The 24,940-nt window shown below is 42.6% G+C and overlaps 1 protein-coding gene across 3 annotated transcripts; it reads left to right on the forward strand.

Annotated features, from left to right (window-relative positions):
• Positions 1 to 438: 438 nt before the first annotated feature.
• On the forward strand, positions 439 to 24,940 carry SLC14A1 (solute carrier family 14 member 1 (Kidd blood group)). 3 transcript variants are annotated; one of them, XM_086372358.1, is made up of 11 exons: positions 439 to 526; positions 1,155 to 1,218; positions 3,106 to 3,261; positions 6,402 to 6,555; positions 7,137 to 7,326; positions 8,516 to 8,644; positions 13,682 to 13,874; positions 15,842 to 15,989; positions 16,194 to 16,328; positions 21,166 to 21,215; positions 22,879 to 24,940. In XM_086372358.1, exons 3-11 carry the CDS (start codon positions 3,115 to 3,117, stop codon positions 23,050 to 23,052), a joined length of 1,320 nt encoding a protein of 439 aa, XP_086228484.1. In that variant the 5' UTR covers positions 439 to 526; positions 1,155 to 1,218; positions 3,106 to 3,114; the 3' UTR covers positions 23,053 to 24,940. The 3 variants fall into 3 exon arrangements, with proteins under 3 accessions (XP_086228484.1, XP_086228485.1, XP_086228486.1); XM_086372359.1 differs by having other exon boundaries at positions 3,110 to 3,261; XM_086372360.1 differs by lacking the exon at positions 3,106 to 3,261.

Consider the following 24,940-nt stretch of genomic DNA (forward strand, 5'->3'; position numbering starts at 1 on the left):
GGATTCCTACACCTGAGCAGAAACCACGTCAAGTCTAAGAGAACATTCCACCTGGGAGCTACCACTTAAACTTTAAAGTCTGCCGCACAGCAACCTGTCTCTATGTTTTCAGTTGAAGTGACACTCTGTTGATCCTTTTCAGTTACACGTCTTCCCCAGAACAACCCAGGGTGAGGGTAGGCTCCAGAGGAAACTGCAAGGGGAAGATAACCATGAGCTCAAGCAGGATTGCTGCTGGACAAAGACCTGGGAAGCCCCAGAAACGATGGCAAAGTTGCTGGCACCAAGTCAAGAACAGGGACAGACAGACAGAAGGTACAGGACAGGGGGCCCGCTCCTCGGCAGTGCTTTGGCCCTGTGCCTAGAGTGGGAGGAGACAGCCAGATGCACAGATAAGCAGAGTGGGTCCTGAGTGTAAAAGCTCTGGGTCCCTCCCCCAGCACCCTCCTCCTAAGCACCTCCCTTTTAATAGAGCCCAGCAGGGCTTTATCAGCCAGTGCCTTCTGCCCGGGAAGCCAGCTGCTATGTGAGTACTCCCCTGTGTCTGTTCATTTGCAACTGTTCATAGTGGGAGGGCTGTCGCCTTAGACCTCTCTAATTTTTCTCTTTTTAACGGAGATATATGTTCCAGATGATTGGAACTGAGTAAAAGCACAAAATTAGAATTCTGGTAGACTAGCAAACCATTTACCCAAATCACAGGCTTCTTCCTGGATGCTTGAAAGCTGTCTTGGTTCATAGTTTCTGCAGCAGGGTGGATCGGCACCAGAGCTCCGCGTGCAAGAGGGTTTCAGCGAGGAGTCCACTTGAGGTGCTCACCGACGCTGCATAGGAGTTTGAGGCTGTGTTCTTGAAATAAGTAAAATTGGAGATCTATCAATACGACTGAAAAAAAAAAAGTGGGTATTGGGAATGGCCCTTTCCAAGTACAGTTTTCCAGATCACCCTGCATGTACCATCATGCTGGAGGGAGGACACTGGAACACGCTTTGGGAGAACGAGTCCCACTGCAAGCACAAATTTGGCAACTTCTTTTCAACTACACTTTCTGTTGTGGAATTCAGACCTCAAGGCTTCAAAGGGAGTGTGTTCCAAGGAGAGTGTTTTAAGCAAGAGACAGGATACCTGACAGCATTTTCTGTTTCTCATCACAGGTTTAGAGAAGGCTGAGCACTTCCCACAGCTTAGATTCAAAAACTGCCTAACATAACGAGTTCTGTAAGTATCACATAAATGTCAATGCTGAAGTCTCCTAATTATGACAGAGCATGAATGTTTATATGCTTTCTTCCATATCTATGTGCAAAACTTTGCATTATTTTTAAAACGGATACTTGAAGCATAGAAGTTAAAGACTCTCCGAGCTCTCTAATTATACAAATTTCTAATATATGCTGACAATAGAATGAGTTGTATTTCCTATAAGAAGTGTTGTTAAACTGAAATCTTGATATTTCAGAATGATGAGTCCTGCTTTGTGGCACTAAGTGATCTGTGCTATCAAAAGTGCTTTCTGACTTCTGTTGTAAGCTCACTGGGTGTAGCTTCTAGAATATTCTCGGGATATTAACCTCAACACACAGAGGCCTTGTTGTGGATATGTCTGTGATACAAGGGAGTGAGGCTTACTTGGGGGCATGGTGAGATGTTTGTTTGTCAGCAGAGTCACTGCTTCTGGCAAGGACACAGGGCGAAACAACCTTTGCTGTTGTTCAACACCCCCCTCCCCAGGGTTACGTCAGGGAGGCCATGAAGACAGACTGTGTCCACTATGTTACTGAGCCCTAACACCCGCTTGGGGACATCAGTATGTATGGTTCCAGCCTGGAAGACAAAGAACCACCAGGGCTTACCTGTTCTGTAAGGCTGTCCTGCTGAGTGAATATGGATGGTCCAAATTTTGGAGTCCAGTTTTTTCCTCTATAAAATGAAGGCTTGAACTATATGCTCTCCCAACTTCTTCTCTCTCTTGGCTCTTAGAAAATATCGATGTTGAGCTCAAGGATGTCATTTTCCCAGACATGAGTGATTTTGGTGCTGGGGAAACATGACAGGGGAATGTGACAGTCCTGCCTGTCTCTTTTCTTTTTCTTTCCTTCTTTCTTTCTTTTGTTTTTTAAACTAAATATGAGAGCCCTATTATTGGGTTTCTTAACGTTGCTCTTTGTCAAACAAAACTATGCATAATGCAACCCACCTGTTTGGTGTTAGCCAGATTGATTAACCATGGATAAATGTACATACACACACACACACAACTTTTTCCACAGACCTGTCAGTAAAGTTTTCCACAACTATGGATTTTTCTGAAACATTCTAGCAGAGTGTTAAGTTTTCAGATTTCAAACCAAGCCAGTGGAAGAAAGTAATTAAAGAGGAAGAAAAAAATAAATACCAAACATATGACTTTTCTGGAACTTCTAAAGGAAGAATGCTATCCTTGGATATAATGGAAGTTTTTTTTCTATTTTTTTTTAAGGGAAACAAAAGGTTGTCACACCTGTTGAATATAACTATGAATTGTTTGTTATTAACAAGGTGATGTCTGATTTTTACCAATTCTTATTCAGATAGAAGGAAAATAATGCCATTTAGCAGTCTCTTAGACTGGGGTTTTGCTGTGCAAGTGTGGCTAGCTAGCATCTTATTACAGAAAATAGAACCCATACCAGGGCTTCTTCTCACGTTTGTAAAGATCAAGGCTGAAGGAAATTGTGGCTCCATCTCCGAGATGGAGCCCTAAGAGTTCACCTGAAGTGTTTCAGAGCCCAAAGCCCACCACGCCCTCTGGAACAGGCTTCAGACCTGTCAGCTTCCTGCCAGTGGAGAAACACAGGAGCACAAGATCCGTACGTGGGTCGCGGTGCAGGATGGCTTGCCAGTTTTTTCTTCTGTTTTAAGCGAAGTAAAATGAACATTCGGTGTCTACAGTCAGCTCATCGTCTCTGCTGATGGAGCTCTAGCTGATGAAGAAGTCTGCCTTCTTTGTTGAGGTCTCCTCTCCCCAGGAACCCCCTAGGAGAGCTCTACCCTGCATTTCACATCACAGGCAGGGCACGATTTCTGCTGATTCATGTATTTTTGCCCTTTGTCGTATATGGAAAGAAAGGAAGGATGAGTGGACGGTCTTTGATTGGCGCTGCTGGTGACGCCTATCCTGGTCCTCTTTGGAGGGGCCCTTTTGGAAAAAAATCTGGTGAGGCAGCGCACAGAGTCTTCCCCTGGATAAACTTGGCCGTGGTCCAGGGGCCAGAAGAACAGGTATGCTACCTTCGTACAGCTTCTGTCTCTGTGACTCTGCTGTGTCTTTTCTGAACCGAGCCTGGGAAGTGGGGTCCTCATGCTCTGCTGAGCGGTGCAGCTTGGCCTGAGCCTGATGCACAGGGGTCTTGGTCTAGAAACTCACACGACACTCGTCTTGGTTTAGATGTTGGACCTTTGTGCTGCAGAGTTTGGACAACTATGGAAAAGCTAGGAAAAAAGCATTCTGGGGATTTTTATTTATCTTGCTTCTATTTTATAGAGTTCATTCCTTACATTTTCTTGTCCTGTCTTTTCAGGTGAAATTTAATGACCTACTTAGATTTGAGAAGTTTGAACTTAGTTCCTGCTTCATCACCTTGTATTGCCTACCCAATTAGGATATGTGGACTTTTAAAGTTCCCTATAGAAACACAAAGAGTGTAGCATGATTACATCCTAGGGTGAACTACAACTGTTACTGGTTTCTCACGACCAGTTGTCATGCCTGAGTTCTGGAACGACTAATCAGGATTCCCAGAGCTCTATAGTGTTCACTTCAGAATAAATGATTCCCTGGGGAATCAACTCATGAGAAGATCTATCCCTCTATTACACGGTAGCCCTACCACCCACCCCCATATATGGATACTAGAAAGACAAAGCATAGCAAGTCTTCTGTATGCTGGGCTGAAGATTCAGATCAATGGTTCAATCTTTACCCAACTTTGGGTGTCTGGGCAGGGAACTCTGGCCAGTCAGGTTCTCAATCGTGTCTGGCCAGTTAGAATATCAGGTTTTGTATCTGTATCTCCAAAATCTCTGAGGTGATGATGTATTGAAAACCCTCTAAAATAAATAAATAAATGCTGGGAATTTTGAGAACACGAATTTGTCCACCCTGGGATAACCCCTGTATCTACTTGCTTCTGTACTTAATGGAAAACGCCCACTTTAATCTTTTCATTCAGTGCTGCCTCTGTAGAGCTGGATCTACCCAGTTGCAGAAACTCAAGGCAGTTTCTTGTCAATGTCTGGACTGGAGCCTGATGCCTCTCATAGGATGTGTGACTTTGAGAACGGGGTCACGATAGCTAAGGAAAGGGCTTACCAAGCAATACCTTTAGTTACAATGTTTAAAGAGAGATAAATGAAAATAAATGATAGCTATCAGTTAGATTATGAAATAAAACCCAAATTTTTCATAATTTCTTAACAATTCAAAAGGTTTTCATTGTTTAACTTCAGGCCAGCTGAGCTCCACATAGACTTAGATTTGGTTCCTGTCCTCCAGCAGTTTTTAGTTTAAGAATCTCTTAATGCCAAGCTTCATTGGAAGTCTCACAAATGCTGGTTTCTATCACTATTTTGCCAAACCAAAATGACCTTGGTCTAGAATGCATTACATAAACAGCCTCTACTTTGTGGAATTGCTGGCCATCGTTTAAAAGCAGAATGGTTATTTGGCAGTGAATTAATACAATTGAAGTACAATCTTGACTCAATAAAAACTGAGTTACATGGATTTTTGTACTGGGATTAATAGAAGCCAAAACTGAAATCAGAATTGCAAAAAATAAAAACTTTAAAAGTCATAACTTTTATTACCTGTTAATTGGGCTTTAATAGCTTTTTGTTGGGTATGGTAAATGGAAGAACAGTGAGGCCAAAAATAGGCGTGAGAAACCCTTATTCACAGCCTGGTTGCAGGGAGAAGACGAGTTGGTTTAACTGCATGGGTTTTGGGTATTTCCTTGGTCACGTCTTACGTGCCTGTGGCTTCAGCATTCCACACTTGTGCCCCCTGGGGTCTGATGGTTTTGGTGTTCCCCTCCTGCACACTGGCCTGGCTGTGCTCTTTGCTTTTCTTGCAAACTCAAAGTGGTTTTGCCATGGTCTTTCTCCCTTTGCCTACCTCTGGGATGACATCATTGGTACTTTTATATCTCCCATCAGCACCATGAAACCTTCACTTTTGTCTACAGGGTACAATATTCTGATGATGCTGATGCTTTGTTATTGCACACTCAACATGAGAAGTGAAGAGTCTTGTAGTGAGCACAAGTTATGGTCATACTGTTAGTATTTCCCTGAGGCATGCTTACTGTAAGTATGCCCTGTACACTCTTAGAGTGTACAGCTCTTAAGTTGTAATTCTTTGGTTTTCAACAGCTAGCCCACTTCCACTTTTTCCATTTTCTATATCTTTGTGGAAGATTATTTTGCCAGTCTTTTTTCTAGTTTAGATTTAGTAAATTATATTTTTAAATGATACAGCCCAAATTCTCAATATTTTAGTGAACATACTAAATATATAATGTATATATTATGTATATAAATGTATAGTCCCCAATTTATGTCGATTTGCACATTTCATTTATTTAACTATTTTGCTCATTTAAACACTTAAATAAACACTTAAGTGTTATTTAAACACTTAAATAACAATTTCAAAAATAAAGAATATATGAAGCAGCTACCTGATGTGAAGATGTAGTCAGGACGTAATCTCTGATTTGGAGAGTGAATATTCTGTGGTGGGGCAGGGCACAGTTCTTAGGCTATATCAACACACACAAACTGTCTTGTAAACATTTCTTCTCTTTCAAACTTTTAAAACAAAGCCTGTTTTTGTAAAATAAAAATTGAATCTAAAATGGCTGCTTGTCTTAGAAAGTAGCTGGTTGGTCTGCATTAGTGAGCATCATTTTGTAACCTGACATCTGGCTCCTTTCATTGGAGCAAAAAGGTTAAGTACTTGATTGTAGCTATTTCTGTATCATTTTCTGACTCATTATGTTGAAATTAACTATTTTTAATTTTTTTCCCACTAGACTGAGCTCTTTGAGTGTAGGATATAGGTGCTCAATAAATATTCATTGAGCTAGAAACTGAACCTTATGAAATTAAAGACCAGAACCTTCTCATGGTGACATTAAAAACAGTGATGACAAAAGTAGCCTGGGGCTTGGGTTTTGATAATGATCTTCCTGACAATATTTCAAGAGGAAAATGGTGCTTTCTTAGTTCCGTGGGATTGTCATGGTCCAGATGAAGCGCCTTCAAACTCATCCTGTGTGGCTACTGTGGTCAAACCCCACACTGGCCAGTCCAAAGGGCTCTACATTAAGATTGTTCATGAGCTCCGTTCTTTCCTCAAGGAGCCAGAAGAGACATCCATGGATGACAACCCCACTGCAGTTAAATTGGACCAGGGTGGAAATCAGGCTCCACAAGGTCGAGGCAGAAGATGCCTCCCCAAGGCACTTGGCTTTATCACTGGTGACATGAAAGAATTTGCCAACTGGCTTAAAGGTATCTACGCCACCTTGGAGAAGTGGCGTTGGGGGAGATGGTTTGCTGGTTCTTCTACTAAAATCTTCAGTTATACTCCCCTATCTTCTACTGCTTTTCTTTCCATTTTTTTTAAAACTTTTTATCTTCTAACCTGAGACTTTCTTCCATTCTTTCTCTTTTTAATGGAGACAGTGGTCCTGTTCATGTCCGAGGAAGACACCTAGTTCCACCTTGTAATTTTGGTGCTTAAAAACTGAAATTTTACTCTTGGTGATTCATTCCTTTGGCTTAAGGGTGTAAACCTCTAAGCATACTAAATAAGTCCATTCAATGCTTTCTGGAACTGGGGTTCTAGTATGGACATTGTGGACTGAGCAGAAAGAGGATCTGGGTGTCACTAAAGCAGATCTGGATGCTTCCAAGGATCTGGGGGTCACTAAAGGGGAAAGAGTTCAGAGAAAAAGTTTCAAGGAATATCCAAAGTTAGCCTCACCTTGTTCTGAGGGGATTTTGCTCAGGGTAGGCTTGGGAAGGAGACTCGGGAAGGAGCCCCATTTGCCCCACCATTTCCTTAGCTCTGCCCATCTCATCTCTTCCAGACAAACCCCAGGCTCTGCAGTTCGTCGACTGGGTTCTTCGGGGGATATCCCAAGTTGTGTTTGTCAGCAACCCCATAAGTGGAATCCTGATTCTGGTGGGACTCCTGGTCCAGAATCCCTGGTGTGCACTCAATGGCTGTGTGGGAACAGTGGTCTCCACCCTGACGGCCCTGTTACTCAGCCAGGACAGGTAGGCATGTCCCTCCAAGCCTCTGCTTCTTGCTTGAGAACACAGGAGCCAACCAGTGACCCTGGGCAATAGTGATAAAGCCCCACCCTCCCTGGAGAATCAACCTTTATTCCACAGAATGCTTTATATTTGCCTTTAGTCAGCAATCAGGAAATCATTTATAGCCTCTTATTCATAGTACCCGAATAAGCAGCCAGATCCTTTTGGCAATACATGTGACCAGAATTAAGCTATAAGTAATTCTTATAAATAATAACTAAGGTATAAGACCCTACAGTCCAAAGGGAGTCTACTTCAATGATTGATCAATTATTTATCATCAGCATTTTATTTATTTGGACAAAAAAATGCATATGAATTCAGGAAAAGTTTTAGTGGCTTAATAATTCCACTAATCCCATTATATCTTAGTTCCATGCTTAGTTTATCAAATTCATTCTTCCTGCACAGTGAAAAGGTTAGTTCAGCTTCCAGAGAGATAAATTTTAGTCCCCAGTTATGAAAAGGTACCATTTTAGCCAGGAGTAGAAACTTAATCCATAGGACAACATTTGGAAGTAAGGTTAAATGCTGGGAAGAAAGGGACCCCCCCAAAAAAAAATTAGGTGCTAAAGATGCATATAGTTGAATGGAATAATTTGCCAAGTAAAAGGGATTGTTTTTCTTTGTAATAATTTGGAAATGTATATCTGGAAACAACAAAGTGGAAGAAGATGAAAGTATATTCTAAGTTGGAAGACTTGTGTTGATAAAATCAAAGACACTGTGGAGCTGAATTTACATTTCAAGAATCTTACACCTCTCAGCAAGGAAATCAGGCTTAGGGAAGAGTTTCAAATAAAAGCTCTATTCAAGTCAGAGACCCTAATGATTCAAAAGAAATAATAAATTTTGGAAGGAAAGGCTAGAAGGAAACAGACTACGTTGGCTTGCTGATTTCCTTTTCTCTACCCCTTAGGCATGTTGCCTCTGTAGGGATTGTTCTATATGCGCATTTGTATTTTATCCATGTATATTTTACTGTTTCATGCTTTGATTAGCATTTGGTTTCTACAGACTTTGCAATAAAACCCTAAATATAATCTCTTTTTCAAATGTAAATATTACCTGGAAGTTAGAAGTGATATTCACGGGCACGTCCAGCCAACATCCGCCCGGGAGGTGTCCAAGCTGTGCCTCTCGCCCACAGGTCCGCCATTACAGCGGGGCTCCAGGGCTACAACGCTACCCTGGTGGGAATCCTCATGGCCATCTATTCGGACAAGGGAAACTATTTCTGGTGGCTGTTATTCCCTGTATCTGCTATGTCCATGACGTGGTAAGTTGTACCTGGTTTTCAAAATGCCTTTTTGAAAAAAAAAAAAATTGTCTAAGGGGCAGGAGGGGGTGGGGGGAGTTATTACCTAGTGAGCACAGGGTTTCTGTTTTGTAAGATGAGAAATATTCCGTGAACAGATGGTGGTGACGGTTGTATAACAGTGTGAACATACTTCGTACCATTAAACTGAACGTCTTAAAATGGTTTAAGTGGTAAATTTTATGTTATATATATGGCAATTTCTAGAAAATTATCTTTTTTATTTAGATTCAGGATATACCTATTGGAAACAGGAAGCGTTCAAACATACTGATCCACGTGGCTTCCCCTCACACCTCATCCCCCCCCACCCCACATCCCCCCACCCCCACCCCCACAGTAACGTTCTGATATAATTGGTTTGGGGAGTTTCCAGGACACTGGGGATTTGAAGGCTCTTGGAGGATTCTAAAGTACAACCAAAGTTGAGAAGCACTCTCCACCATCAGGAGTCCTCAAACATGCACACTTTCAAGACCACCTACAGGGCCAGTTAAAACATGGACTACTGCTCCCTCCCTGAGGCTTCCTGATTCAGTCCATCTGGGATGGGGCCTGAGAATCTGCATCTCAACAAGTTCCGAGGTGGTGCTGAGGTGGCTGATCCAGGGACCACACTCTGAGAACCACTGTCCCTATGTAACCCCCCTTACCCACCTGCCCCTGTCCCCCTCAAAGCAATTCTTTACTAAATTCCATTCCCTCATAAGTCCTTCAAACTGGTTTCTATATTGACACTGTCTTAAATCATTTTTTAAGCAAACATTTCCTCCTTACTATGATAGATTCAAAATATAAAATGCTGGCTCCACACACACAAGATGTGTGGCTCCACACACATGAGATGTGTGGCTACATAGACACAGCCAACCACGGACAGCGTGCCCACCCTGGCTGCGGCCACAGGTGCGTGCAGGAGAACCTGCCGGCACAGCCAACCTCCTCAGGAGAAACTCCCCACCTGTTCTGAAGACGAGGTTCAAGGACCAGAGGGATCACTGCACAGGGTCACCCACACCCTCCCCCGAGTTCAGGAAAACTGGGGGGGGGGGGGGGGTTCTAACTTCAAAGCCTTGGCTCCTTGATTGGGTCCACAAGTGAGGGAACGAAAAGGGCCCAGAGACCATCTAATCTGATATCCCAGTTTACAGGCAAGGAAACTGAGGGTACCTCCTTGCCCAAGGTCACACAGTTCAGCTGCTCAAGGACTTAAACCTCTGCCCTCCTGAGTTTACAGTCTTTTTCCTCCAGTACTAAGTTGAAGACTGAGGCTGCCTCTGGTGGGGAGGGAAGGGCACGTGATCAAGTAGTTTATACAGGGGCTTTTAACTGCTTAAACAATATTCTTTTCATCTGTCTTAAATACTTAAAAATATTTTTTTTCTTTTTTTAATATAAATTTACTTATTTTAATTGGAGGATAATTACTTTACAATATTGTATTGGTTTTGCCATGTATCAACATGAATCCGCCATGGGTGTACATGTGTTCCCCATCCTGAACCCCCCTCCCACCTCCCTCCCCATACCATCCCTCTGGGTCATCCCAGTGCACCAGCCCCAAGCATCCTGTATCCTGCGTCGAACCTGGACTGGCGATTAGTTTCTTATATGATATTATACATGTTTCAATGCCATTCTCCCAAATTATCCCACCCTCGCCCTCTCCCACAGTCCAAAAGATTGTTCTATACATCCGTGTCTCTTTTGCTGTCTCACATACAGGGTTATCGCTACCATCTTTCTAAATTCCATATATATGTTAGTATACTGTATTGGTGTTTTTCTTTCTGGCTTACTTCACTCTGTATAATAGGCTCCAGTTTCATCCACCTCATTAGAACTGATTCAAATGTATTCTTTTTAATGGCTGAGTAATACTCCATTGTGTATATGTACCACAGCTTTCTTATCCATTCGTCTGCTGATGGACACCTAGGTTGCTTCCATGTCCTGGCTATTATAAACAGTGCTGCGATGAACACTGGGGTACACGTGTCTCTTTCCCTTCTGGTTTCCTCAGTGTGTATGCCCAGTAGTGGCATTGCTGGGTCATAAGGCAGTTCTATTTCCAGTTTTTTAAGGAATCTCCACACTGTTCTCCATAGTGGCTGTACTAGTTTGCATTCCCACTAACAGTTTAAGAGGGTTCCCTTTTCTCCACATCTTCTCCAGCATTTATTGCTTGTAGACTTTTGGATCGCAGCCATTCTGACTAGTGTAAAATGGTAACTCATTGTGGTTTTGATTTGCATTTAGAGGAAAACAACAGAATGGGAAAGACTAGGGATCTATTCAAGAAAATCAGAGATACCAAAGGAACATTTCATGCAAAGATGAGCTCGATAAAGGACAGAAATGGTATGGACCTAACAGAAGCAAAACATATTAAGAAGAGATGGCAAGAATACACAGAAGAACTGTACAAAAAAGATCTTCACAACCCAGATAATCACGATGGTGTGATCACTGACCTAGAGCCAGACATCCTGTAATGTGAAGTCAAGTGGGCCTTAGAAAGCATCACTACGAACAAAGCTAGTAGAGGTGATGGAATTCCAGTTGAGCTATTCCAAATCCTGAAAGATGATGCTGTGAAAGGGTGCACTCAATATGCCAGCACATTTGGAAAACTCAGCAGTGGCCACAGGACTGGAAAAAGTCAGTTTTCATTCCAATCCCAAAGAAAGGCAATGCCAAAGAATGCTCAAACTACCATACAATTGCACTCATCTCACATGCTAGCAAAGTAATGCTCAAAATTCTCCAAGCCAGGCTTCAGCAATATGTGAACCGTGAACTTCCTGATGTTCAAGCTGGTTTTAGAAAAGGCAGAGAAACCAGAGATGAAATTGCCAACATCTGCTGGATCATGGAAAAAGCAAGAGAGTTCCAGAAAAACATCTATTTCTGCTTTCTTGACTATGCCAAAGCCTTTGACTGTCTGGATCACAATAAACTGTGGAAAATTCTTCAAGAGATGGGAATACCAGGCCACCTGATCTGCCTCTTGAGAAATTTGTATACAGGTCAGGAAGCAACAGTTAGAACTGGACATGGAACAACAGACTGGTTCCAAATAGGAAAAGGAGTTCGTCAAGGCTGTGTATTGTCACCCTGCTTATTTAACTTCTATGCAGAGTATGTCATGAGAAACGCTGGACTGGAAGAAACACAAGCTGGAATCAAGATTGCTGGGAGAAATATCAATAACCTCAGATATGCAGATGACACCACCCTTATGGCAGAAAGTGAAGAGGAACTCAAAAGCCTCTTGATGAAAGCAAAAGTGGAGAGTGAAAAAGTTGGCTTAAAGCTCAACATTCAGAAAACGAAGATCATGGCATCCGGTCCTGCCACTTCATGGGACATAGATGGGGAAACAGTGGAAACAGTGTCAGACTTTGTTTTTCTGGGCTCCAAAATCACTACAGATGGTGACTGCAGCCATGAAATTAAAAGACGCTTACTCCTTGAAAGGAAAGTTATGACCAACCTAGATAGCATATTCAAAAGCAGAGACATTACTTTGCCAACAAAGGTTCGTCTAGTCAAGGCTATGGTTTTTCCAGTGGTCATGTGTGGATGTGAGAGTTGGACTGTGAAGAAGGCTGAGCACTGAAGAATTGATGCTTTTGAACTGTGGTGTTGGAGAAGACTCTTGAGAGTCCCTTGGACTGCAAGGAGATCCAACCAGTCCGTTCTGAAGGAAATGAGCCTTGGGATTTCTTTGGAAGGAATGATGCTGAAGCTGAAACTCCAGTACTTTGGCCACCTCATGCGAAGAGTTGACTCATTGGAAAAGACTCTGATGCTGGGAGGGATTGAGGGCAGAAGGAGCAGGGGACGACAGAGGATGAGATGGCTGGATGGCATCACTGACTCGATGGACGTGAGTCTGAGTGAACTCCGGGAGTTGGAGATGGACAGGGAGGCCTGGTGTGCTGTGATTCATGGGATCGAAAAGAGTCAGACATGACTGAGCGACTGATCTGATCTGATCTGATCTGATAATGAGTGATGTTGAGCATCTTTTCATGTGTTTGTTAGCCATCGGTATGTCTTCTTTGGAGAAATGTCTGTTTAGTTCTTTAAAATGGATTAAAGATCTAAACGTAAGACCAGAAACTATAAAACTCCTAGAGGAGAACATAGGCCAAAACACTCTCCGACATAAATCACAGCAGGTTCCTCTATGACCCACCTCCCAGAATATTGGAAATAAAAGCAAAAATAAACAAATGGGACCTAATTAAAATTATAAGTTTCTGCACAACAAAGGAAACTATAAGCAAGATGAAAAGACAGCCTTCAGAATGGGAGAAAATAATAGCAAATGAAGCAACTGACAAAGAACTAATCTCAAAAATATACAAGCAACTCCTGCAGCTCAATTCCAGAAAAATAAACAACCCAATCAAAAATATTTTTAAACCTAGATTTATAACTCATTGTGAGCAACTCCAGAGCATAATTTTCCACAAGCCAAATAAGCTGAGAGTTGACTTTTTACTTTGCTGCTAAGTCGCTTCAGTCGTGTCCGACTCTGTGTGACCCCAGAGACGGCAGCCCACCAGGCTCCGCCGTCCCTGGGATTCTCCAGGCAAGAACACTGGAGTGAGTTGCCATTTCCTTCTCCAATGCATGAAAATGAAAAGTGAAAGTGAAGTCACTCAGTCGTGTCCGACTCTTAGCGACCCCATGGACTGCAGCCTACCAGGCTCCTCCGTCCATGGGATTTTCCAAGCAAGAGTACTGGAGTGGGGTGCCATTGCCTTCTCCAGCTTTTTACTTTACGTAAGAATTATTTATGACAGGATTTATTCCAGGTGTGTTTGGGTTTGAGTATTTTTTTTTTCCTGTCAAAAGTTTGCCAACACAACACTTTAAGGACATATTTGCTAATGAAAAAAAAAAGCCCCTCTATAGCATAGATATTCCGTTTATCAGTGTGGCTTGTCACATGCATGTTCTTCCATTCTATTCTGTTGTTTTTAGTCCAGTTTTCTCGAGCGCATTGAACTCCGTGTTGAGCAAATGGGACCTGCCTGTCTTCACTCTGCCCTTCAATATGGCGTTGTCAATGTACCTTTCTGCCACGGGACATTACAATCCATTTTTCCCAAGCACCTTGATCACACCTGTCACCTCAGTTCCCAATGTCACCTGGCCTGACCTCAGTGCCCTGCAGGTAAGATACGCGATCTTCTTATATCCCGTTCCGCCTCCCCTGGGCTCTGGAAGACACTTCCTGGTTAATTGTTGGTGGACATCAGACCTTACGAGACTCAGCTCTGGAGTACCCTTGTCAGTTTCTCTTGCTGTCTAAGAGCTTATTCGTTCTACTCCAAATCTTTGGGTTCTAAGGGATTTTTTTAAAGGACTATGTGGTCAAAACTAACTTTTCCTACTCTTTTCCTAACACCTGCAGTGCTAACTCCAAAGTATAGCTCCACTGGAATCCTGACACTTTGTTCCAGACTTTGCCCTTATTTTGGAGGGGCAGGGTATCTGACGGGGGCCAGCCCTTGAGGCAGGGGCCGGCAGCCTGGGGTTCTGTCCTCCCTGACTTACCTTCCCCAATCAAAAGAACTGGTTGCTCACTGTTAGATCCCATCTCAGAACCTCTCTATTTTGCTTTTTCTTATGGTGGATCTCCTAAAATATGTACAGTAATTCAGATTTCTTGACCTTTAGGGGCATCAGAGTCATTGTTTTTTAAATATTAACACAAGTTCCATCTCACACTCCCTAAATCATAATCATTGGGGTGGAGTCTAGGAATCTGTTTTAACAAGTTCCCCAAACAGTGATGTGGGCCAGAGTTTGAGAACCATTCTCTTAGGATGTATGCTGTAAATATAAATATGTATAGGGACAGTACTATTTTTTAAAAGCCTGCTTGACCCAAATAAAATTCCAGCTCTTTGTCTTGGTGTTTATTTAATAATGTTGTCTAAGTTTTCTCAAGTATTAAAAAATAAAGAAAACATTTGAAATCAGAAGAAGATCAACCTTACATTTTTTAGTGTCAAGAGACTGCCTTTCCTGCTCTCAGGTTATTAAACCCCTCTGCTGTCCTCTTTGCTGGGCAGTCAAAGCGTGAGGAGTTCAAATAGCCTTTTCTTTAGCTTTTGTACAGAAAATGAATGGAAGTATTTGGAAATAACTCAGAAGGAAAATTTAAAAATTTATCAGGATTACCCGTGAAAAAAGTAGCATTAGTTGAGCTGTCTAAAACTGCCCAATACAGAAGCTATTAACCCTACATAGCTATTTTAATTTAAACCATTTGTTAGCTTGAATAAAACCTTGTGCCTTCTTCTTAAGAACTCCAATTCTGTGAACACATTATCTGAGTTCAGAACTCAGCCAGAAAGCTATAATTAAGATATTTAAATATATTTTTGTGTTCTAAGGACTAACAGTTGTTGATAACTGAAACAAGCTATCTTGGTTTAAATTAATACATGCTCTCTGAAAAAAAAGATAAAAAAATAAATTAAAAGAATTTTAATTAATTTGTAAGATAAAATTATAAATAAATAAATTTTAAAAAATAAAAAATTTAATTTAATTAATGAATGTTCTCACTAGCAACAGAAATGTAAATATGGTCCTGATTCATGAACCTGCCAGTAATTGCTTCTGAGCTGTTCATAAGATAATCTGACTTTGGGTCTCTGACCGTAGCACTGACAGCTGAATTGCAAGGGAGTAATAACACTTCTATTGACCATAGAGATGCATTGATGTATTGGCCTGAGAACTGATGGAGAGTTGAGAATAGAAGTGTAAGAGGTGGTCCCTACCATCCTCGCTGGGAGGTGTGGCTGATCCTCACAGTGGGGAGCAGGAACCCCACATCGGGAGCTTATCAGCGACCAAAACTAGGTGTCGGTGCAGGCCACAGAGCCAGCGAGCGAAGGGATCTGGAGAAGGAGGGCCCAGCGTGCAGCAGGGAGAGCTGGTGGGTCTCTGGGGGTAAAGCGACTGAGACTTTTCTGTAGAGCAAGAGAGAATTGTAAATGTTAGTAACTCTGATCTTGAAAGATAAGATACGCTAAATCTAAAATGACATTGCACTGTGTTTGTGGGTATCCTATGGATTTCTGTCCAGTCGTTTTAATGGCCGTGTTTTCTAAATCTTTTCCTCAGCTGCTGAAGTCCCTGCCTGTGGGTGTGGGTCAGATATATGGCTGCGATAATCCATGGACAGGGGGCATCTTCCTAGGCGCCATCCTCCTCTCCTCCCCACTCATGTGCCTGCATGCTGCAATCGGGTCCTTGCTGGGGATAATAGCAGGTGAGTGTCAGACTTGCTCCCAGATACTGAGCACTGCCTCTGCCCCGTTGCTGTCTCAGGTATCTTCTACATTCCAGACCTTTCTTGAAGGCCTGCTTCCAAGGGACCAATGGGAGTTCTCAGACGCCTTCCCCACCCCCAGGCTCCTTCCAGAACATCCTGCCTTTAGTCCAAAGCTCTGACCCCTCCTGTCTTCTCTAATAGGACTCAGTCTTTCAGCTCCATTTGAGGACATCTACGCTGGACTCTGGGGCTTCAACAGCTCTCTAGCTTGCATTGCAATTGGAGGAACGTTCATGGCACTCACCTGGCAAACCCACCTCCTGGCTCTTGCCTGTGGTGAGTATTCCCTGAACGTGGGGAAAGTTGCTCGTGACTGTGGTATCAAAATCCAGAACAAACAATAAGAAAGGACTGTGTGAGAAACTACAGCTGGAGTTCTAGTGTGAGCCCGTGATACCTGCTAAGTGTGTCATCAGGGCAATGGGCCTCCCCTCTCAGGGAGGACCCAGGTCTGCTCTGCCTACCTCATTGCTCATGTTGAAGACTGGAGAGCCTGCTGGGTCATATTAACCATTTTACAATATGTATTTGGTGGGGGATACAAACAACTTCGATATGTTCTTCATACTAATTGTTTGACCCAAGAAACTGAAAGGAAACAAGCTAAATACAGCCAGTTCTCCTGGCAAGTCTGGTGGTATTAACGGGTCCTTAGAGAATCACATTAATATGGCTGCTCTCAAACGGGAGCAAACATCAGAATCTCTTGGAAGCCTTGTTAAAACCCAGATTTCTGGGGCCTATCCCCGGTCCCGGACTCATTGTCTGTTAGAGCCGGCCGGGGAGGCAGGGGAGGAGCTTGCATTTTTAACAAGGTGCCAGGCGGTGCTGATGCTATTCCTCTGGGGACCACATTTTGAGACCTGTAATATTAATCCTTTCCGAGCTCCAGGCCAGACTCAGGCTGTCAGAGCTAGAAGGGGTTCTGGAGAGCTCCATGACATCCTTCTCGTTTTACTGTTGGAGTTCTAAGAGCAGAGAAAGTGATGCACTGAAAGGCATCCATTAGGGGTAGATGTAAACCCAGAGTCCATACTTGCTAACAACTTCCAGAGTTACTCCCACTACGCTACTCTCCCTTCCTTCAGTACCATTCAAGCCCTTAGGTAAAAACAGACCTCAAGTGCTTCAGATTTGAAAAGCTAATGCATTTCCCAGGCCATTGCAAGGGGTGGCTTATTCACCCATAGCTTCCAGCATCCCTAATTCAACACAAGTTACAAGTATGTAAGATAATATGCTAGAATGAAAGGAATGATCCTTCCTGGGGGACAAAGGAGTGGAAGGATATTGGAACAAGCAAGAGTTTCTGTAATCTCATGGAAATATTTGCCAAGATTCAGTTAATCACCAAACTAATCAATCATTAGTTGGATGATTTATCACCATTAATCCAATAATGGCTGGATTTATCACCATTAATCAGTCCAGCCATTATTAACGTGGTGGGCCACATGTCAGGCAGGATTTGGAGTGAGTTCTTGCATTGGGCAGGATGTGGGATAGGACCAAGGATTTCTAAGGCTTTATTCAATTTTGATTATCTGATGCTGTAGCAAGATTAACAGAACTCAGATGCTCTGGAGTTGCCATTCACATGTTATTTTGTCAGTTTCTTTATAGTTACATAACTGTTTCACCTACGAGCCGTGTCAAACCTTTTGCTCACTTGTTTACAAGCTTAGGGCAAAGGAGAAAAGTAGAGACAGATTATGTGGCCTCCTGAGCTCACGTGGGATAAACCCTTTTATTCTGAGATGAGTCTGAGGTTTCAAACCTTTATCTCAGGTGCAAACCAGTATTTTTTCTCTATTGGTAGCAGTAGAAAATATGTACTAAACATTCGTAGTACAATCCAGACAGTACTAGGAAGAGCTAGGGGTTCAGAAGCTTTAGATCCTAGGTGGCTCCTGTGTACAGACAGCAGAAGCCAGGCAAGTAAGAGAGAGAAGCCCGTGGGGACCACATGATGCAGAACCAAGAGACTCACAGGCCAGGAGTCCCTGGGGGAAATACAATTCAGAATCATCCAAAAGCACCTCCTAGAAAGGGTGGCTTTTCTGTAAGTCCTAAAAAGTAAGAGGAGGAATTCCAGTTGTTGCAAAGCAGGGTCTGGGCCAGTGTATGGACAGTCTGAGCACATCCTTAAAGATCAAGCAAAAACTGTCTTGGTCGCAGAAGTTGCTGATAAGGTCTATGAAGGTCTTTTCACAGATCATGGAAAAGGAGAAGACAAAGATGTTTACAAATGTGTTTCCCCAAAGCTGAGATATTTTCATTATTTTCTGTCTGTAATTTTATAGTAGTACAGAACTGTTGTACAAAACAAACAAAAATTCAATCAATACAGAAGAGTATAAAGCAGGTGAAAACACTTCATCCTACTCCCTAGATAGAAATTTCCTGCCTCCTTCTTATAAGGACCTCATGATTACATTGGATCTACTTGGCTAAGGTTAATCCCCTATCTCAAAATCTTTAACTTTATCATAGCCGCAAAGTCCCTTTTGCCATGTAAGGTAACATATCACAAGTTCTGGGGATCAGGACGTGGACATCTTTGAGGGCCTTCATTTTATCTATTATACCTACCTTCCTTTGGATAGATCCAGATTTCCTTTATTAGTTCAGTGGTTGAGTCAGTATAGAATTAGTTAAGAGCCCAGACACTGGTGCCAAAATCCTAGCTCCCCGTATTTTCAGCAGATGCCAAATGCACCCGACAGAGGCCGTGTGAATTTGCCGTGCCACTGGCAGGGTGTGGGAGCGCTGTTCCATCCATGCTGGGCACAGTCCTCAGTCCTTTTTATCTTCGGATGTAAACTTTTGAGACAGACCTCCAGTCCCTCTTGTAAAGCAGATCTCACAGTAAAATACACAGCAAGTTTCTGCCTGCCCATATCACCAAACAAAAGATCAAACTTGTCAGCCAAGGTAAATAAATAAAGACATTTATCATAGAGCTCCTCTTTTATTAACTCCTGTGGCTTTATCAGGAAGCAACATGGGAGTCTCTGATAGAAGCCTGGTATATCTGCCTTCCCTGTGCCCCTAAGCCAGAAATTGCACAGCCAGAGAACTCCTCAATTTTATTATTTTCTCACTGCAAACTGTAAACACATTTTGGATCTCTTCTTACAGGTTGCGTTATCATCGTAGGACTTTCATATGGAGGTCTGTGGGGAGGGATGTTGTCTGTGAAGAACTGGGATTCAGTCTTCCCTTCCATTGAGGGAAGCAGAGGGCCTTTTCTCTCCCTCAGCTACTGAACACACTGTTAGGGGCATCACCTCCAAACCACGATGTCCAGAACTTCACCTCTACTGTAAGGCTTTTCCAGCCCAACTCAGCTCATCTTAATGATGGGCAACAACTATTAGCTAGTCTGATACTCTTACTATAGAAAGAAAAGCAACATGGAATTGAAAGAGCTTAAGCACCAACAGGGTGCTGATAGGTATGAAGCTACTGTACTCCTAGGAGAGAAATGCAGTGAGGACTCATGTGCTCAGGGGCGTGTCATAAAAGAGCCGGTGCTCAGGAGAGCAGGGTCAGGGCGTCTCCATACTTAGCCAATGGCTACTGAATATTTCTTGAATGAATGAATGAACTAAATGGGGAGGGTGGGGATGAAATTATCCAAGCCAAGCAGAGAAAATCTTCCAACCCTTCTGCTCAGAGCAGTACCTCCTTTTCTATGATGACAGAGATGAGTTTATAGCTGCTGCTTGTGAAAGTACATAATTTCATTTAAGAGTCATTACTCCCTATAAAGAACCTCTTCCAGCTGCCTTTTTACAATGAAACTAGATTCCTAGTTCAGTGACCTGTTGTCTAACAAACAAAATGGCAGAGCTGCGATTTGAAGCCCAGACCATTTCCAAAGATGAGCCTTTCCTGTTAGCATGAGACACTTCATATGTGAAAGAACTAGGTATAATATTGAACAAAAAACATCAGGATAAAAAGATAAAATATCAATAAAAGGATGGAAATCTATAGTAAAGTAAAAGATCATAGAGTCTCTCCCACCACCCCACCCAACTCCCCCAAGTAGCAGATGTGTTTCTTGATGGACATGAAGACCATATGGTGAGTGTGGGTGGCCCAGTTGGCCATGTGGCCATTATAAGAAGGTCATTCTTCAGGTGGTCTCTGTGAACCCTAAGGGCTTCCCTGAGTCTCCTTGGACCCAAGAATTGAGAGTTAGTTAGCTGAGCTCTTTGTTTCTGTTATTTTACATTGAAGGCCATACATATACTCAAATTCAGTCAGTTCAGTTCAGTCGCTCAGTCATGTCCGACTCTTTGCGACCCCATGAATTGCAGCACGCCAGGCCTCCCTATCCATCACGAACTCCCAGAGTTCACTCAGACTCACATCCATCGTGTCGGTGATGCCATCTAGCCATCTCATCCTCTGTATTCAAATTACCTACTCTCAAAAATTCATGCTCAAAGTAAATAAAAACACAGGATGTTAACTCATTGACATGTATGCTGACCTTAACGGTTTTAGGGAAAATGTTCATACAAAGAGGAATCCAGGTCTGTGGTCAGTTTCTGCTGATTTCTGAGTTACTATCTCCTTCTATATACATATACCATGGCTTTTTTTAAGCTGTGATTTCTAACCATTGATCTGAGAATCTCAGATGCCGTGAGATTGTATGTTACTTCAAGGAACATTCATAAGTTTCATTTTAATTATGCTTGGGTAAAATAATGGGGAAATGTATTTACTATGGAAGGCCTTTTCCTTAAGTATTATATTAGCAATAACAGCAAAAAAAGTAAATAGTACCACAGAAAAGCTACCTTTCTTGAGTACTTACTGTGTGCTAAGCCCAAGCATTACCCTCTTTCACACTCACATCAACTCTTGAGAGCAAGGTTTCCATTACCCCCTTGTACAGGTGAGGAAACGGGGGCTTTGAGTGGAGGCTCCAAGTTCCTAAGGGGTGGAGCCTGGATGCAAACCCAGAGCTGCTGACTCTAAGCTCAGACTTGTCACCAGGGTGCTGGGCTCACTGGTAAAATGCACAAGTTTACATTCCAGGGATTTATATTGAAAGGAGTCCAAGCGCTCTTTCTTTCCCTTTTCTTTCTCCTAGCCCTGTTCACTGCCTACCTGGGAGCCAGCATGTCACACGTGATGGCTGTGGTAAGTTTGCTCTAATCTCACTTTCTCATCCGTGTGATTGGTCAGTTTTCAATGATACAGAAACCCTCTTGAAGTCCACCTCAATGGCGTCCCAGGGCAGGATGCTTGACAGATAATCACTGTAGTCCATCTTCTGGACCCACCTGTCCTCATTTACCCTCCAGCATCACAGTAAACCTTAGCCCAAACTATAATCGTCAGGCTTGCTAAAAATATCAGATTGTTTGTCTTAAAGAAGTGAAACTTAGCATGTATATTATCAAGTCCATACTTTAACTCTGAGTGTCAAAAAGTTGACTTTAGAATATCTTTTACTTAAACAGAAAGCTGGGACTATGTAGAGGTTGAGAAATCAGAAGAGGAAAGAAAAGGATAATTGGCTAAAGATCCAGATTTCTTTTTAATTAAGCCAAGACTTTTTTTCATACCCTTAGTCTTTAAAAAAAAAATCCCCAGTCGGTCATCAGTAAGACTTTTTCAGACCCCTGTCCTAAATTATTTAATAAGCAAAATCATCACCTATTAAGTGCCTCTGGCCACTTCTCCTTCCTTTTCAGTACTGTTCAGCCCTTTGACTTTCTCCTTCCCCTCCCCTGAGGAGCCCAGTACCCCCGGCTGCTCTGGGGCCCCCCACCTCTCAGTTCTCTTCCTCACCCACCAGTGCAGGGGATGCCAGGCCAGTTCCTGGTAACTGCCCATCCATACAGACGTGGTCATGGCTGCCAGTGGGGCAGGACCGCATCTAGTCCTCTTCACAGCAACACAGAGAGCTGACCTGGGAGGGTCCTTCTGGATACACAGTTATCTTTATGGTGGAATGTCAAAGCCCTGTTACAGGCATGATGAGATGCCTTAGAGCTTGGGGGGCCCTTCACACCCCAACAAAAGTTCACAGACCTTGGCCTGTGAGCCAGAATTGGGCAGGCTACAGAACGGAGTCAGCTAGGGAGATTGTGAAAAATCCCGATCCTCGGGCCCTGTACCTTGGCATTTCTGGTAGAGTAGATCTTATATGATGCTTGGTTATCTGTGTTTTTTTTAAACTCTTCCAGATGATTCTGACGTGCAGTCAAGTTTGGGTACCATCACGCCCGGGTTGGTGGCAGGGGAGTCTATAGGGCCAAACCTAATCAAGTACATGATGTATGCTCAGAATTGCTTGAGTTGTCATGGACGCACAGAAGGAGGAGCTACCCTCAAGGAGTTTAGAGTCTGTTTGAGAGATGAAACAAAAAGAAGTAAAGCAAATAGATTCCAAGACCTGGTCTGGGCAGAGGCCAAGGGGAGAGAGAGCTGAAGTCATCAAAGACAGCCTCATGGACGTGATGAGTGGTCGGGAGCTGTTGGTGGTTGCTAAGTATCATCTCTAGGGGCTAAGTGTCATCTTTGCACATTCGCTGGAATGTGCACATTCGCAGGAAGTCTGACTGTGTAAGAGGGAGGGCAGGGCATGCATCATCCCTAAGGAGTGCATGCTGACATTTTAGGAGCCGAATGTCCTGAGATCTTAGACTCAGTCTCCATGGGGACAAGCGGAGTCCAGAGTCATGCCTCCAGAGAGTTATCTCCTGAGCTGAATGACAGTGGTGTGAAGCCTGTGCTTTGTGCAAGTTAGCTTTCCAACAGGATCTTAAAGAAGTGTGTGGCTTGTCTCTTTCTGCAGGTCGGATTGCCATCTGGTACCTGGCCCTTCTGTTTAGCCACACTACTGTTCCTCCTGCTGACCACAAAAAACCCCAACATCTACAAGATGCCCATCAGTAAAGTCACTTATCCTGAGGAAAACCGCATCTTCTACCTACAATCCAGGAAAAGGACGGTTCAAGGGCCTTTGTGAATGCAACCCCCATCCACAGCCGTGGATGGTCACAAGTCATTTCTGACGAGCTGCCCCATTGACTTCCAGAGCTTCAAAACTGTTGTTTTTACTAGTAACAAATTTCATACTAAACCATTAGTGATCTGTTCTTATGCTCACTTTGTATCTCCTTCAGAGTCCAGAACATCCCTGAACAAGTGACAAGACACACCAAGGTGATGTCCTCTGGCTGTGGAATTTTAAACCCTAGTGGGGCATTGGCGCTAAGACTGTACTATACTTATAGAGTGAGAATGTTCCAACAGAAAGAGGAAGGAAGACCAAAGCTAATTATTGATATTTATTGATATTCTTGGTGTTTGACTGTACATGAGGTTAACAGTATTAATTAAAAATTAATCTCTATAAAACCAATCTCTTATAATCTTTATAAGCCTTAAGTGAATGGAATTCACAGTCACAAAATCAAAGTCAGCCTACAATTCGCAGACAAGCCATTGGGCAGATTTAAAATCAATGCAAGTTACTCATTACAACTGTGGTCAACATCACAGGGCCCATCACTGAGCTCCCTCCCCAGGTCCTCAACAGAACAGCCTTCACGCTGTCCCCCGTGTGTGGCATTCTCTTACAGGAGACAGTGGGTTTGTTTCAGGCTGGCAGAGCTGCAGGAGGGAGAATGGGATCCCATCCATCAAAATTATCCTGTATTATCACTTTTCTTGGTTATTGCAAAGGGTTTTTTTAGGTAGCTTATTATCTTTTTATTGTGAGAATGGATTTGTTTTCAGTGAGGTAAAATAAAAGAAGTTCCTGGCTATAAAGCCTGGCTATAAAGTTCCTAGATATTAAAGAAAAGTTAAATTTTTCTAAAATATTCAGCATAGCTATTTTCATTTTATTCCCTAAATTGATTCTGTAAAGGCCACAAAAACAGGGGATCAAATATCAAATCATCAACATCCAAGGGCCCTTTAAAGCCACATTTTCAATTCATCTAAGGATGTCATGTATTACAAAGACTGAAAGTTAGTGTCAGATTGCTTCTGAGTGCTTAGAAGTTGCTTAATTCTTACTTTTAAAAAAATTCACTATTTTCTAAACACTTACAATATTCTCACTCAAAAACCAATGGTATTTGAACCACCAAAAAGAAATATGGATAAAGAAGCCTCCAGTGGTGCTTTGTTTGTGTAAGCTCTCAGTCCTGTAAAGATTCTATAACCTAACGTGCTGAATACAGCAGTGGGAAGCTTCAGAATTTTAGAGGATTGGAAAGTGAAACTGGAATCTTAAAGGTTTTTTCTTCTTTGAGTTTGAAGTAGTCAGTGCAAACTATAGGAACAGAAGGGAAGTAAACCCACAATTATTTTAGGGAAAAGTTCACTTTTTCATTTTCTCAGGAAAACACTGTTTCAATTTAAAAACCCTGTGACCTTTTGAAACCATGACTTTGCAACTGTCATAGAGTCATGTACATTTCTGTGAAAAAAACTAAATTTTCAGTGTTTGAAAAATCTCTTTTGTTGGGGAATTTGAGAAATAGGAGTTCAGAGGGGACAGACAAAAAAAGCAAGCAGACCAAAGATCACCAGCCCTGGAGACCCTGGGCATGGCTAAGCGAACCAGAGCCTCTTTGTGTCTCCAAGCCCATCTTCACACTGAAGCCCTCGCAGGCTGACTTTCTTCCCATGCCCACACACAGACTTGCAAACAGGAACAGTTTCAAACCTTCCAAGTTGTCTAAATAGTATTCATTTTCTCAAGCTATTTTTGTTACTAAGTATTATCCTAACAATTTTAGCAAATATTTTATTGATTTTCTTAGGGGGCATTTGTATTCTTTTCTATTGCCTGTATAATAAATTTCTATGTAAGAATATGAATAAATTATACTCACAGCTCA

The sequence above is a fragment of the Bos grunniens genome, chromosome 24, assembly GCF_055505025.1.
Source record: "Bos grunniens cultivar Pamir isolate PY7600 chromosome 24, Bosgru_T2T1.0, whole genome shotgun sequence".
NCBI classification, from domain to species: domain Eukaryota; kingdom Metazoa; phylum Chordata; class Mammalia; order Artiodactyla; family Bovidae; genus Bos; species Bos grunniens.